Source organism: Hyperoodon ampullatus, assembly GCF_949752795.1.
Source record: "Hyperoodon ampullatus genome assembly, chromosome: 4".
Classification (NCBI taxonomy): Eukaryota; Metazoa; Chordata; class Mammalia; order Artiodactyla; family Ziphiidae; genus Hyperoodon; species Hyperoodon ampullatus.
The window spans coordinates 16,493,602-16,505,945 of NC_136917.1; the positions used below are offsets into that span (position 1 = coordinate 16,493,602).

General features: G+C 44.1%; 1 protein-coding gene across 1 annotated transcript in view; it reads right to left on the reverse strand.

Annotated features, from left to right (window-relative positions):
- The window catches only part of SH3PXD2B (SH3 and PX domains 2B), a gene marked incomplete at its 5' end in the record, with an annotated part of 115,013 nt that overhangs the window by 55,871 nt on the left and 46,798 nt on the right, over positions 1 to 12,344 (reverse strand). The window contains one exon of the mRNA XM_079703606.1: positions 8,193 to 8,269. Within this exon, the coding sequence (XP_079559732.1) occupies positions 8,193 to 8,269 (77 nt within the window). The remainder of the gene's footprint in view (positions 1 to 8,192; positions 8,270 to 12,344) is intronic.

Sequence of the window (12,344 nt, forward strand, 5' to 3'; positions counted from 1 at the left end):
AAAACAAACAACCCAATCCAAAAATGGGCAGAAGACTTAAATAGGCATTTCTCCAAAGAAGATATACAGACTGCCAACAAACACATGAAAGAATGCTCAACATCATTAATCATTAGAGAAATGCAAATCAAAACTACAATGAGATATCATCTCACACCAGTCAGAATGGCCATCATCAAGAAATCTAGAAACAATAAATGCTGGAGAGGGTGTGGAGAAAAGGGAACACTCTTGCACTGCTGGTGGGAATGTGAATTGGTACAGCCACTATGGAGAACAGTATGGAGGTTCCTTAAAAAACTAAAAATAGAACTACCATATGACCCAGCAATCCCACTACTAGGCATATACCCTGAGAAAACCATAATTCAAAAAGAGACATGTACCAAAATGTTCATTGCAGCTCTATTCACAATAGCCCGGAGCTGGAAACAACCTAAGTGTCCATCATCGGATGAATGGATAAAGAAGATGTGGCACATATATACAATGGAATATTACTCAGCCATAAAAAGAAACGAAACTGAGCTATTTGTAATGAGGTGGATAGACCTAGAGTCTGTTATACAGAGTGAAGTAAGTCAGAAAGAGAAAGACAAATACCATATGCTAACACATATATATGGAATTTAAAAAAAAATGTCATGAAGAACCTAGGGGTAAGACGGGAATAAAGACACAGACCTACTTGAGAATGGACTTGAGGATATGGGGAGGGGGAAGGGTAAGCTGTGACAAAGCGAAAGAGAGGCATGGACACATATACACTACCAAACGTAAGGTAGATAGCTAGTGGGAAGCAGCCGCATAGCACAGGGAGATCAGCTCGGTGCTTTGTGACCGCCTGGAGGGGTGGGGTGGGGAGGGTGGGAGGGAGGGAGATGCATGAGGGAAGGGATGTGGGAACAGATGTATATGTATGACTGATTCACTTTGTTATAAAGCAGAAACTAAAAAAAAAAAAAAAAAGACCTGAGACTATAAAATTCCTAGAAGAAAGAACTTCCCCAACTTGCTTCCCGCGAGCATGACCAGGCTCTGCAGAGCTTCCTCTGGTAGTAAGCAACAGAAGCTGGCTAGATTTAAAAACAGTTTTTGTTGCTGTTGCATCACTGTTTTTATTTTTACTTTTAGGGTACGTGATACCAGTTTTATATTATGGTTGTGATATAAAATTTTCTCTAAAATATATATTTTTAAAGAAGTTAAAAAAGTGAATTAATATAAAGAAAAATATTAATAATAATATAGGTAGTAGAATATGGTAAAAATCTTTAGGGGAGGTCTCAAGGGACTGGAGTCTGGTAAACACTACTGTTATACTGCCTATAGAGTTTACTTTAAAACCTTAGGGTTGGCCAAAATGTTTGTTTGGGTTTTTCGTAAGATGTTATGGAAAAACCCAAATGAACTTTTTGGTCAACCCAATACTACAGCACAGTAGAGGGGGTGGGGGAGGGAAGTATTGGGAGTTTGGGATTAACAGATGTAAGCTATTATATATAGGATAGATAAACAACAAGGTCCTACTGTATAGCACAGGGAACTATATGCAATATCCTATGATAAACCATAATGAAAAGAATATGAAAAATATATATATATAACTGAGTCACTTTGCTGTACAGCAGAAATTAACACAACACTGTAAATCAACTATACTTCAGTAAAATAAAAAATAAAAATAAAAAAATAAAATACTACAGCACGGGCATACACACTCACATGTTCATAGGTGTGTGTGTGTGTGTGTGTGTGTGTGTGTGTGTGTGTGTGTGTGTGTTAGATTTAACCTACACTCTAATAATGGTGAGTTAATATCTGAAGTACCCTCAACGGGAATGAACACTTCAGCAAGTAGGAGACTAATCATTAGTTCTCATTTCAGAAAAGGCTACTTTGGGGCGTCAGCTATCTTCACCTCTGACCAACACTATAGCCTCTATTTACTAGCATAACAGTTGTTAGAAATAATTTTCTTCACTGGTGAAATGTGGGGTGGCCCTTGCCTGAACAGAACACGGCGAGTCCAGCATTATACATCCTCCTTCATGGTACCCTGGTTCTAGGATTCTGAATCCTCTGTGCCCTACCTCTTCTTGAAGATTTTACTGTCAGACCGTGGTTAGGATTAGCCGATCCTTCCACTAGGATACCACTGCATCTGTCGTAAGGAAACTTTCATGCAAAGCGGTGTCAGACAAGACAGCTGGTATTTCACTGAGTTGATAGAACAACTTGAGAGTCTGTTTAGGGAGCTGCTTGATAACAAATGCTTGTATGTGTGGCAGGATTTGGCTGAGTCGCATTTTCGTTGTGTCTTTTGATGAACAGAAGTCCTTAAATGTACTGTAGTCAAATAAATCAATCTTTTTATGCTTGGTACTTTTTGTGTCTTTAGAAGTCCCTCTATACCTAGAGATTAGGAAGATATTTTCCTATTTTTATCTTCTAAAACCTTTTATCATTACCTCTTACATTTAGGTCTTCAATGTACTTGGAAATGATTCCATGTGTGTGCAAGGCAGGGGTTAGTTATCTTTTTTGTTTTTTCCAATACGGATACCCATTTACTGAGGAATCCTACTTTTCCTCAGTGATCTACAAAGCTGCTTTTGTTAGTATCAAAGTGTCCAAATACACATAGGTCTGTTTCTGGGTTCTCTATTTTGTTCCAATAGTTGTCTATCCTTGTGCCAACACCATACTATGTTAAATACTGTAACTTTATGATAGGCCTGGTAGAGCAGAAAGTTTCTTCCTAGCTGGTAGCTAGGTTTGGGGACATCTACAGCCTTCCTCTATCTTTACCTATTGGAAACTACCAATTTCTACCAAGATAAGGCTGACAGTGATAGATCAAATTGGCTTAAGTCGGCTCACAACAATGTCAATAACAGAGACCAAATATTACATAAAGGTCTATGCAGTCTCTAAAAGACTTCACAGGCCTTGTAACGAAAGGGATGGTTTCATCTCCTTCCAGGAGGGCAGTTCCCTTGAAGCTAAGCCCAGGGAACTTGGCCAACTAAAATCCCCAAATAACGGCTCTGCTTCTTCTTATGATGCATTAATAGCAGGGGTGGTAACTTCCATGCGGCTCATGTAACATAAGGTAACATAAGCAGTTTCTTCCCTGTGGTTAATCCAGGTCAATTCATGATCTCTGGACCATTCCAAGCATAGCCAGATGCAGGCAGCTGCTGCTGTCCCTTATCCCTCCAAGATTTTATATTTCCTTTTCCAAATCAAATGTCCAGGGGTTCGGGAAGCCCTGGGTGAGAGGAAGGTGTGACTGGAGAGAAGTTGGGTGGGCTGGGGAAGCAGCAGGACAGCACACCTGGGCTGAGGTTGCTGGGAAGGTACCAGGTGGAACTTGCCAGCTGGCTAAGGTGACCCCAAGCGTTCAAAGTTCTTGCCAGCAGGGCCTGGACAAAGGAATTTTAGGCTCTAGAGGTTTGGAAAAGGACAAAGAGCAAAGATCTGAACTTTCCTTTGAGATCTGGGAGGCAGCAGTGGTGTCTTTTTGCCTGAGTGACGAGCCCTGCCCCTCATCCCCATCCCTTTTTTAAGGGTATCCTTAGGAGAGAGAAGAGTTTGAGTCTAACTGCTTCTATGAAACACATGCTTAACTACTTTGGCCTCTTGAATTTGTACTTTCTTAGAGAGGCCATAAGTGGTATGCGAGTGCCACGTCCTAAAAGGGCTGGGTTCATCTCTCAAAGTCTCAAATACTGTTATTGTGAGTAGCTTTGTTGGGCCTCCATTTCCTCATCAACACAAAGGGAAAAAGAACACGTCCTCCATGTTATTGGAGGGATGAAACGTGGTCATGTCTGGTAAAGAGAAGATGCTCAATCAGGAGTGATTTTCTGCCCTTCCACGACATCTCCTGCCAAGAGCGGGGCGTCTATCCCCACACTTTCCCCCTTCAAAAATTTTCTACAGACTTATTGAAGTATAATTTATGCACCATAAAATCCACCCATTATAAGTACACAATTCAATGATTCAAATTCAAATTATAGAGTTGGGCAACCATCACCACATTCTAGTTTTAGAACTTTTCCATCACCTCAAAAATGTCCCCGACCTCATTTGCAGTCAATCTCCATTTCCACTGCCCCAAGGCCCAGGAAACCACTGACCTGCTTTCTCTAAATTTGCCTTTTCTGCACATTTCATGTAAATGGAATCATACAATATATATAGTCTTTTGCATCTGGCTTTTTTCGCATAGCATCATGTTTTTGAGATTCATTCATCTTGCTGCATTAATCAGTATTTCACTGTCGAACAATATTTTATTGTATGCCTATTCCACATTTTCTTTATCTATTCTCCAGATGACAGACATATGGATTGCTTCCAATTTGGGGCTATTACAAATTAATGCTGCTATGAAAAATTGCATCCAATTCTTTGTGTGGACAGTTTTCACTTCTTGTGAGTATGTACCTGAGAGTAATCGTATGAAAAATTTCACTTTTGAAGAAACTGCCAATTGTTTTCCAAAGTGGTTTCCATCATAGGTCTCCAGCAGAATGAAGAGCTCCACTTTCTCACATCCTCACCTCTTGTGTGTCTTGTTGATTACAGCCATTCTGGAGGCTGTGTAGGCATCTCATCATGGTTTTATTTTTCATTGCCCCGATGATTAATGATGTTGAACAACTTTTTATGTGCTTATTAAGCATTGTATGTCTTCATGGGTGAAGTTTCTATTCAATCTTTTGTCTATGTAAAAAAAAATTTTTTAATTTATTTTTATTTTTTCTGTGGTACGCGGGCCTCTCACTGCTGTGGCCTCTCCCGTTGCGGAGCACAGGCTCCGGACACACAGGCTCAGCGGCCATGGCTCACGGGCCTAGCCACTCCGTGGCACGTGGGATCTTCCCGGACCGGGGCACGAACCTGTGTCCCCTTCATCAGCAGGCGGACTCTCAACCACTGCGCCACCAGGGAAGCCCTCTTTTGTCTATTTTTTTTTTTTTTTTTTTTTTTTTTGCCATACGCGGGCCTCTCACTGTTGTGGCCTCTCCCGTTGCGGAGCACAGGCTCCGGACGCGCAGGCTCAGCGGCCATGGCTCACAGGCCCAGCTGCTCCGCGGCATGTGGGATCTTCCCGGACCGGGGCATGAACCCGTGTCCCCTGCGTCGGCAGGCGGACTCTCAACCACTGCGCCACCAGGGAAGCCCCTTTTGTCTATTTTTAAACTGGGTTGTCTTTTTATTTTTGAGTTGTAAGAGTTGTTTATATAGTCTCAACACAAGTCCTTTCTCAGATATATGACTTACAAATATTTTCTCCTAATCTGTGGCATGTCTTTTCATTTTCTTCATGATATCTTTTGAAGCACAGAAATGTGTAAGCTTAATGAAGTCGAACATATCAATTTTTCTCTTTTGGTGTTATATCTAAGAACTCTTTGCCTAAACCAAGGTCATGAAGGTTCTCTTTTATGTTTTCTTCTAGCAGTTTTAGCTTTTCTATTTAGGCCTATGATCCATTTTGAGTTGAGCTGATTTTTTATGCATGGTGTGAGGTCAGAGTCCAATTTTAAAAATTTATTTTTTATTTTTTTGCATATGGATATCCCATGATCCCATCATTTGTTAAAAAGACTACCCTTTCCCATTGAATTTCTTGGTATCTTTGTTGAAAATCAGTTGAGTATAAATCTGAAGAGTTTACTTCTAGACTCTCAGTTCTCTTCCAGTGGTCCATCTGCCTATCCTTATACCAGTAGCGCAGTCTTTTCTTTCTCCCCCCAATAAATAAATAAATAATTTACTTATTTATTTTTGGCTGTGTTGGGTCTTCATTGCTGTGCATGGGCTTTCTCTAGTTGCAGTGAGGGGGGCTACTCTTTGTTGCGGTGCACAGGCTTCTCATTGCGGTGGCTTCTCTTGCGTGGAGCATGGGCTCTAGGTGTGCAGGCTTCAGTAGTTGTGGCACGTGGGCTCAGTAGTTGTGGCTCGCAGGCTCTAGAGCGCAGGCTCAGTAGTTGTGGCACATGCGTTTAGTTGCTTCGCGGCATGTGGGATCTTCCCAACCAGGGATCTAACCCATGTCCCCTGCATTGGCAGGTGGATTCCTTTTTTTTTTTTTAAAGAAGATGTTGGGGGTAGGAGTTTATTAATTAATTAATTTATTTTTGCTGTGTTGGGTCTTCGTTTCTGTGCGAGGGCTTTCTCTAGTTGTGGCAAGCGGGGGCCACTCTTTATCGCAGTGCGCGGGCCTCTCACTATCACGGCCTCTCTTGTTGCGGAGCACAGGCTCCAGACACGCAGGCTCGGTAGTTGTGGCTCACGGGCCTAGTTGCTCCGCGGCATGTGGGATCCTCCCAGACCAGGGCTTGAACCCGTGTCCCCTGCATTAGTAGGCAGATTCTCAACCACTGCGCCACCAGGGAAGCCCCTGGCAGGTGGATTCTTAACCACTGCACCACCAGGGAAGTGCTACACCAGTACTACAGTCCTGATTACTGTAGCTTCATAAGAAGTTTGGAAAATGGGTAGTACAATTTTGTTCTCTAATTTTGTTCTTCTTTTTCAAAATTGTTTTGGCTATTCTGAGCCCTTTGCACTTCCCCATACACTTTAGGATCAGCTCGTTCATTTCTACAAAAAAGCCTACTAAGATTTTGGCAGGGATTGCATTGACTCTGTATCAACTGGGGGAGAATTGCCAATTTAACACTATTGAGTCTCCTAATCCATGAGTATGGAATGTCTCTCCATTCATTTAGAGTTTCTTTAACATCCCTCAACCATGTTTTGTAGTTTCAGTGTATAAACCTTGTACTTCTTTTATTAAATTTATTCCTAATTATTTTATTCTTTCTGATGCTATTGTGAGTGGAATTATTTTCTTAATTACATTTTTGGGTTGTTCCCTACTAGTAGATAGAAATACAATTGATTTTTTAAATTAATTAATTAAATTTATTTATTTATTTTTGACTGTGTTGGGTTTTCGTTGCTGCACCCGGGCTTCCTCTAGTTGCAGCAAGTGGGGGCTACTCTTTGTTGCGGTGCACGGGCTTCTCATTGCGGTGGCTTCTCTTGTTGCAGAGCGCAGGCTCTAGGCGCGCGGGCTTCAGTAGTTGTGGCTTGAGGGCTCTAGAGCGCAGGCTCAGTAGTTGTGGCACACAGGCTTAGTTGCTCTGCGGCATGTGGGATCTTCCCGGACCAGGGCTCAAACCCGTGTCCCCTGCATTGGCAGGCGGATTTTTAACCACTGAGCCACCAGGGAAGTCCCTGATTTTTTAATATTTGTCTTGAATCCTGTAATCTCACTAAGTTCATTTATAAGTTCTAGCAGGTTTTTTTGTGGACTCCTTATGGTTTTCTACAGTAGAATCATGTCATCTGTGAATCAAGGCAGTCTTACTTCTTCCTTTCTAATCTGTATGCCTTTTATTCCTTTCTCTTGCCTGCTTACACCAGCTAGAATCTCCAGTAAAATGTAGATCAGAGGTGGAGAGAGCAAATATACTTTGCTTTTGCTCCTGATCTTAGGGGGAGAAAGCATTCACTGCTCCATTTTTAAGGCATTTTTTCTATTCCTACCCTTCTCCAATCAAACTGCTAGTGATTTTAAGTTAGAGGAATAAATACTAAAGATTAGGGAAGCCAAACAAAAGAAAAATATGCTTCTTTCTTGACCTCAGCCTCAAATCAAACAAAACATAACCAAAAGGCAGGGAGGCCCCTGTGGTTGAGAACATTTAAGGGATTGGAAGCCAGCTGCACTGTCCAACAGGGGTTGGCTGAATAATTTCTAGAACATTCATGCACAGTGGAATACTATGCAACTATTAAAAGCAGGTTCAAGGAGGTTTTATTAATAGCATGGGGAAATTCTTTTAATATGAGAGAAAAGAGAAAGAGCAACAAAAATAACACATAGGGGATGATCTCAACACCATAAAGAAATGCACGCAGAGAGAAAGGAGAGAAAGGAAATATGTAAAAACCTTCATAATTGTTGCCTCTGAGTTGAAGGATCATGGGTGATTGGTTTTTCTAATTTCTTTACATTTTTTTCACCTGTACAGATCTTTCACAACGGGCATCCTGTAGTCAGAAAAGGAAAAGAAAAACAAAACAAACAAACAAAAAAACCCCAAAACTACCCACGGGGAAGACACGAGACACAGGGAAGTGTTGGCATTTCTCAGACTTACCTTACAGTATTCATCGATTGGTATCAGGCGTTTGACAGCCACGTCCCGAATGTGGCTCCGGCGGAAGAGAATTTTGCCTGCAGAAGATGAGAGTGCATACAGCGTTGTAAGGGAGCACTGACGAGCTCTCAGCAACCTGGGAGGATGAGGATGTGGCTGCCTCTGGTAGGCCTGAGTGGTACCTAAATTCCTGGCTGCCATCCATACCTGCTGCTGGACATCCACAGGGCCTGGATGACCCCATGCTTGGTCCTCCAAAGCCCTGTTCACAGCTCTAGTGCAAGGGCTTGAGGGAGTGGGGCTCAGTGGATAAGTTTTGGTGAGATAAGGGAGGCTGGAATCAAACCAAGGAAGGAAGGCCTGATGATCGGAGGTCCCCGGTCCAACTATAAGATTCTCAGAGGCGGTGAGCAGTTCAGCGAACACTCAGATATGCCCTCACCCAACAGCTCAGTCTCCTTCCCTCCTCTTTCTCTGTATACCTTCTGCTCTAGTCTGATGTTTTCCCAATACTCCATGCTCTCTCATAATTCTGTGCCTTTCCCTCTGCCTGGAATACCTTCCCCATCCAACCTCACCCACTACCCCTGCAGGGAAACTCTTACACACTTCAAATGGGTTAAGAGTTCCTGTCTCTTTCAGAACAGACTTGCAGTTGCCAAGGGCGGGGGGAGGGAAATATTGGAAGTTTAGGATTAGCAGAGGCAAACTAGTACATATAGGATGGATAAACAATAGGGTCCTATTATATAGCACAGGGAACCACACTCGATATCCTGTGATAAACCATAATGGAAAAGACTATGAAAAAGAATATATATATGTATCACTGAATCACTTTGCTGTACAGCAGAAATTAACACAACATTGTAAATCAACTATACTTCAATAAAATTTAAAAAAAAAAGAAAGAGTTCCTGTCTCTGATTGTACACACCACATTGTCGATTTACATGTCTTCTTCCTTCCTACTAGTCATGGGGCTCCGCCCAAATAGGGATTGACTAGGCTTTAGTCAACTTTTTGCCCCTGCCACATGGCGCTCACGTTTGATCAATGCGTGAAGGTGGATTCCACCTGCCAGGACGACAAATCCCTTCAATTCCTTCGCCAATAAGTGTTTGTAACAGAGGGCTCCAAGCCTTCCTACCACACCGAATACAAACAGTCCATTCACTACCTGCTGGGTGACATCTGAGCCCTGGGGTGTGGTACCAGAACCTCCAGTGTGACATATGGGCAGAGGACATGGGTCACAGGCAAAGACAAGTATATAAATGATGCCACTGAGGGTCTCAGGAAATATCCAAGATGCTGAAACATTATGGGTGAGGTTTGTTTCAAGCAAATCAGCGGGTTCCCGAGAGTCTTAAAGGAGATCCTCTCATGGGGAGATGGTGGCCAAGCTCATGTACTGAGGATCCAGACAGCACGGCCACACCATTCTGGATTTGTCACAGAGGCAGGGGCCGGAAAATCAGAAATAAGACATCAAGGAGCGACAAAGAGGTGGGGGATGGAGACGAGCCCCCAGCCACGCTCATGCGGGGCGACCAGGAGGTCTCTAGGGGTCAAAAAGGAAGGCACAGGGAGACCACAGCTCTCCAGACTGCAGAGCATGGAGACCTACTAAGAACTTCACCTACTTCTGGTCCAAGGAGGTAGGTCCTGGAGAAGAATTTGGGTTACAAGGCTGGCAGGGTGAGGAGAGGTTAACCACTGATCTGAGATGGTGCTGGTGAGACTGCTGTCTCCATGGGTCAACCTTGGGTGAGCAGGGACAAGATGGTAGGAAAGGCCCATAAAGACTTTTCATCATAGGACAGAATCGAAAGGGATGATGGCAAACAACCTATTGACTTTTAAAGACTTGCAGTGCAAGCTGGTCAGGGAGATTGGTACCCAAAAAGACCATATGGTTAAGACCACATTTAAAATAATCTGACAACGTGGTCTTGGGCGAAAAGGCACAATCAGGAAATGAAGCAGATATGGTCAACCTTATAGTAATCCTTTTTTTGTTCATTTCCATTTAATTAAAAAAGAACCCACAAGGAGATGAAATACATACTCCTTATATTCCTTAATAAAAAGGATCTCCTTTCTTTATAATGGTGATGGGTTTAATTCTGATGAGTGAGTCAAATTTCTGATACACCACACTTGTTGGAAGAGAAAAAAAATCTAGAAGAAAATGCATCACAGGGTTCATAGTGCTTGTCTCCGAGGGGAGAAGACAGAGCCTTTTGTGTTCTTCTTCATACTTTCTGCAAAGTGCCTACTATAAACATTGATTGCTTTGGGAATCAGAAAATGTTCATGTCATTTAAAACGAAAAAAGCAAATTATGCAGCAAAGTGGGAAGGAGTTTACAACCTGGCCTCCATAGAACCGATGATATTCCCTCATTCACTCCCTAGGTGCAGGCTCTGTGTGAGTCCTCTGTGCGCAGGCACTGGGGGCCTGCCTTCCTGGCACTAGTGCTTTCCAACAGGGAGGGCCCCTGCTGACATCCTGGGTGGGGCAGTCCTTCCCTGGGTGGGAGTAATAATTACCACCCTCATGGGTGGGACCACTTGAAGATCAGAATTCCTAGGAGAATCCTGAACCTTCAGGAAAGATAAGAGGTGTGTGCCTGTGAAGAGAAATCCTACATAGCAAACGCTTCCTGCCCTCTAATCCATTTCTCAAAATGGGAGAAGGGGTGCCTACCAAGACCACTTTGGTCCCAGTTTGGTATAATTTCCCCTTCTATAAAATCAGAGGAAGGGTGGAGAGAGGGGTGTACAGGCCTCTTACTGCGAAGGCTGTGACCTGACTCGAAAAATTTACAATGGGCATGGCGCTAGCACCGGCCTGGCACAGGCCCACCTCAGAGCCACCACGGCCCAAGAGAATTCGCACGAGGCCCGGCCTGCAGGGGCTGGGAAAGGACCGAGAACTCAGGCGTGGGAATAAAGACGCAGACCTACTAGAGAACGGACTTGAGGATATGGGGAGGGGGAAGGGTAAGCTGTGACAAAGCGAAAGAGCGGCATGGACACATATACACTACCAAACGTAAGGTAGATAGCTAGTGGGAAGCAGCCACATAGCACAGGGAGATCGGCTCGGTGCTTTGTGACCGCCTGGAGGGGTGGGATGGGGAGGGTGGGAGGGAGGGAGACGCAAGAGGGAAGGGATGTGGGAGCATATGTATATGTATAACTGATTCACTTTGTTATAAAGCAGGAACTAACACACCATTGTAAAGCAATTATACTCCAATAAAGATGTTAAAAAAAAAAAAAAGAACTCAGACTGCGTCTCCTGGGGGTGTGGCACAATAATGTCACTCCTCTTCCTGTGTGGCCTCAGTGAGTCTCTGGGCACATGTCAGGTGCCCTGCCAGCAGTGGGGACAGGAAGTCCCCTCGCAGGAGTAGCACGTGCCGGGGAGGCCACAGGCTCCGCAGGGTCAGCGAGGCCCCAAGCCAATCCCGGGGGGTCTACTCCTTCCTGTGCTGCCTTGGGAAATGCATTTACCTGTCAGAGCCTCAGTCTCCTCATCTGTAAAATGGAAGAGCAGCCCCTATCTCTTAGTAGTCCTCTCCGTGATACACCAGCACAGACAGGGATTGGCCCTCCCTAGGTGCTTAAAAAAGGGTAATTACTTTGTTTAAAAAATGGGTTACATGATACTGCCTTATATTCTACAAGGAAGAGCACCTCTCCTATCCTCAACCCCCAACTTGGTTTCTTAAGACCTGCCTCTGACAGGCTAATTCATCATTTATCCACAGCGGAGTGGAGTTACCGCTCAGGCCCTGGGCTGTGGGGCGGAACAGAGTGGCCAGCGTCCCCCTGGCTGGTGCCTCCAGGTGAAATGCGGATCTGCGCCTGCTGTGAAGCTTCTGTGTGAGTCATGGAGAAGGAGGGCTAGCGAGCCTGCACCCAGCCCTCCCCTCAGGCCAGCCTTCCTGGAATGGGAAGGGTGCTCAGAGGAGAGAACAGGCTTTGGTGGGAACGAGCAGGCTTTTGTTTTCCATAGTGGAGGAAGGCCAAACTGTAATTCTTATTTTTCAAGCCGCATCCTCTGCCAAGTTGGCTTCCCCAGCTCTTGCTGGGATGGAAAATTGCACAGGGCTGCTCTCCCCACCCCCCCGCCTTTGTG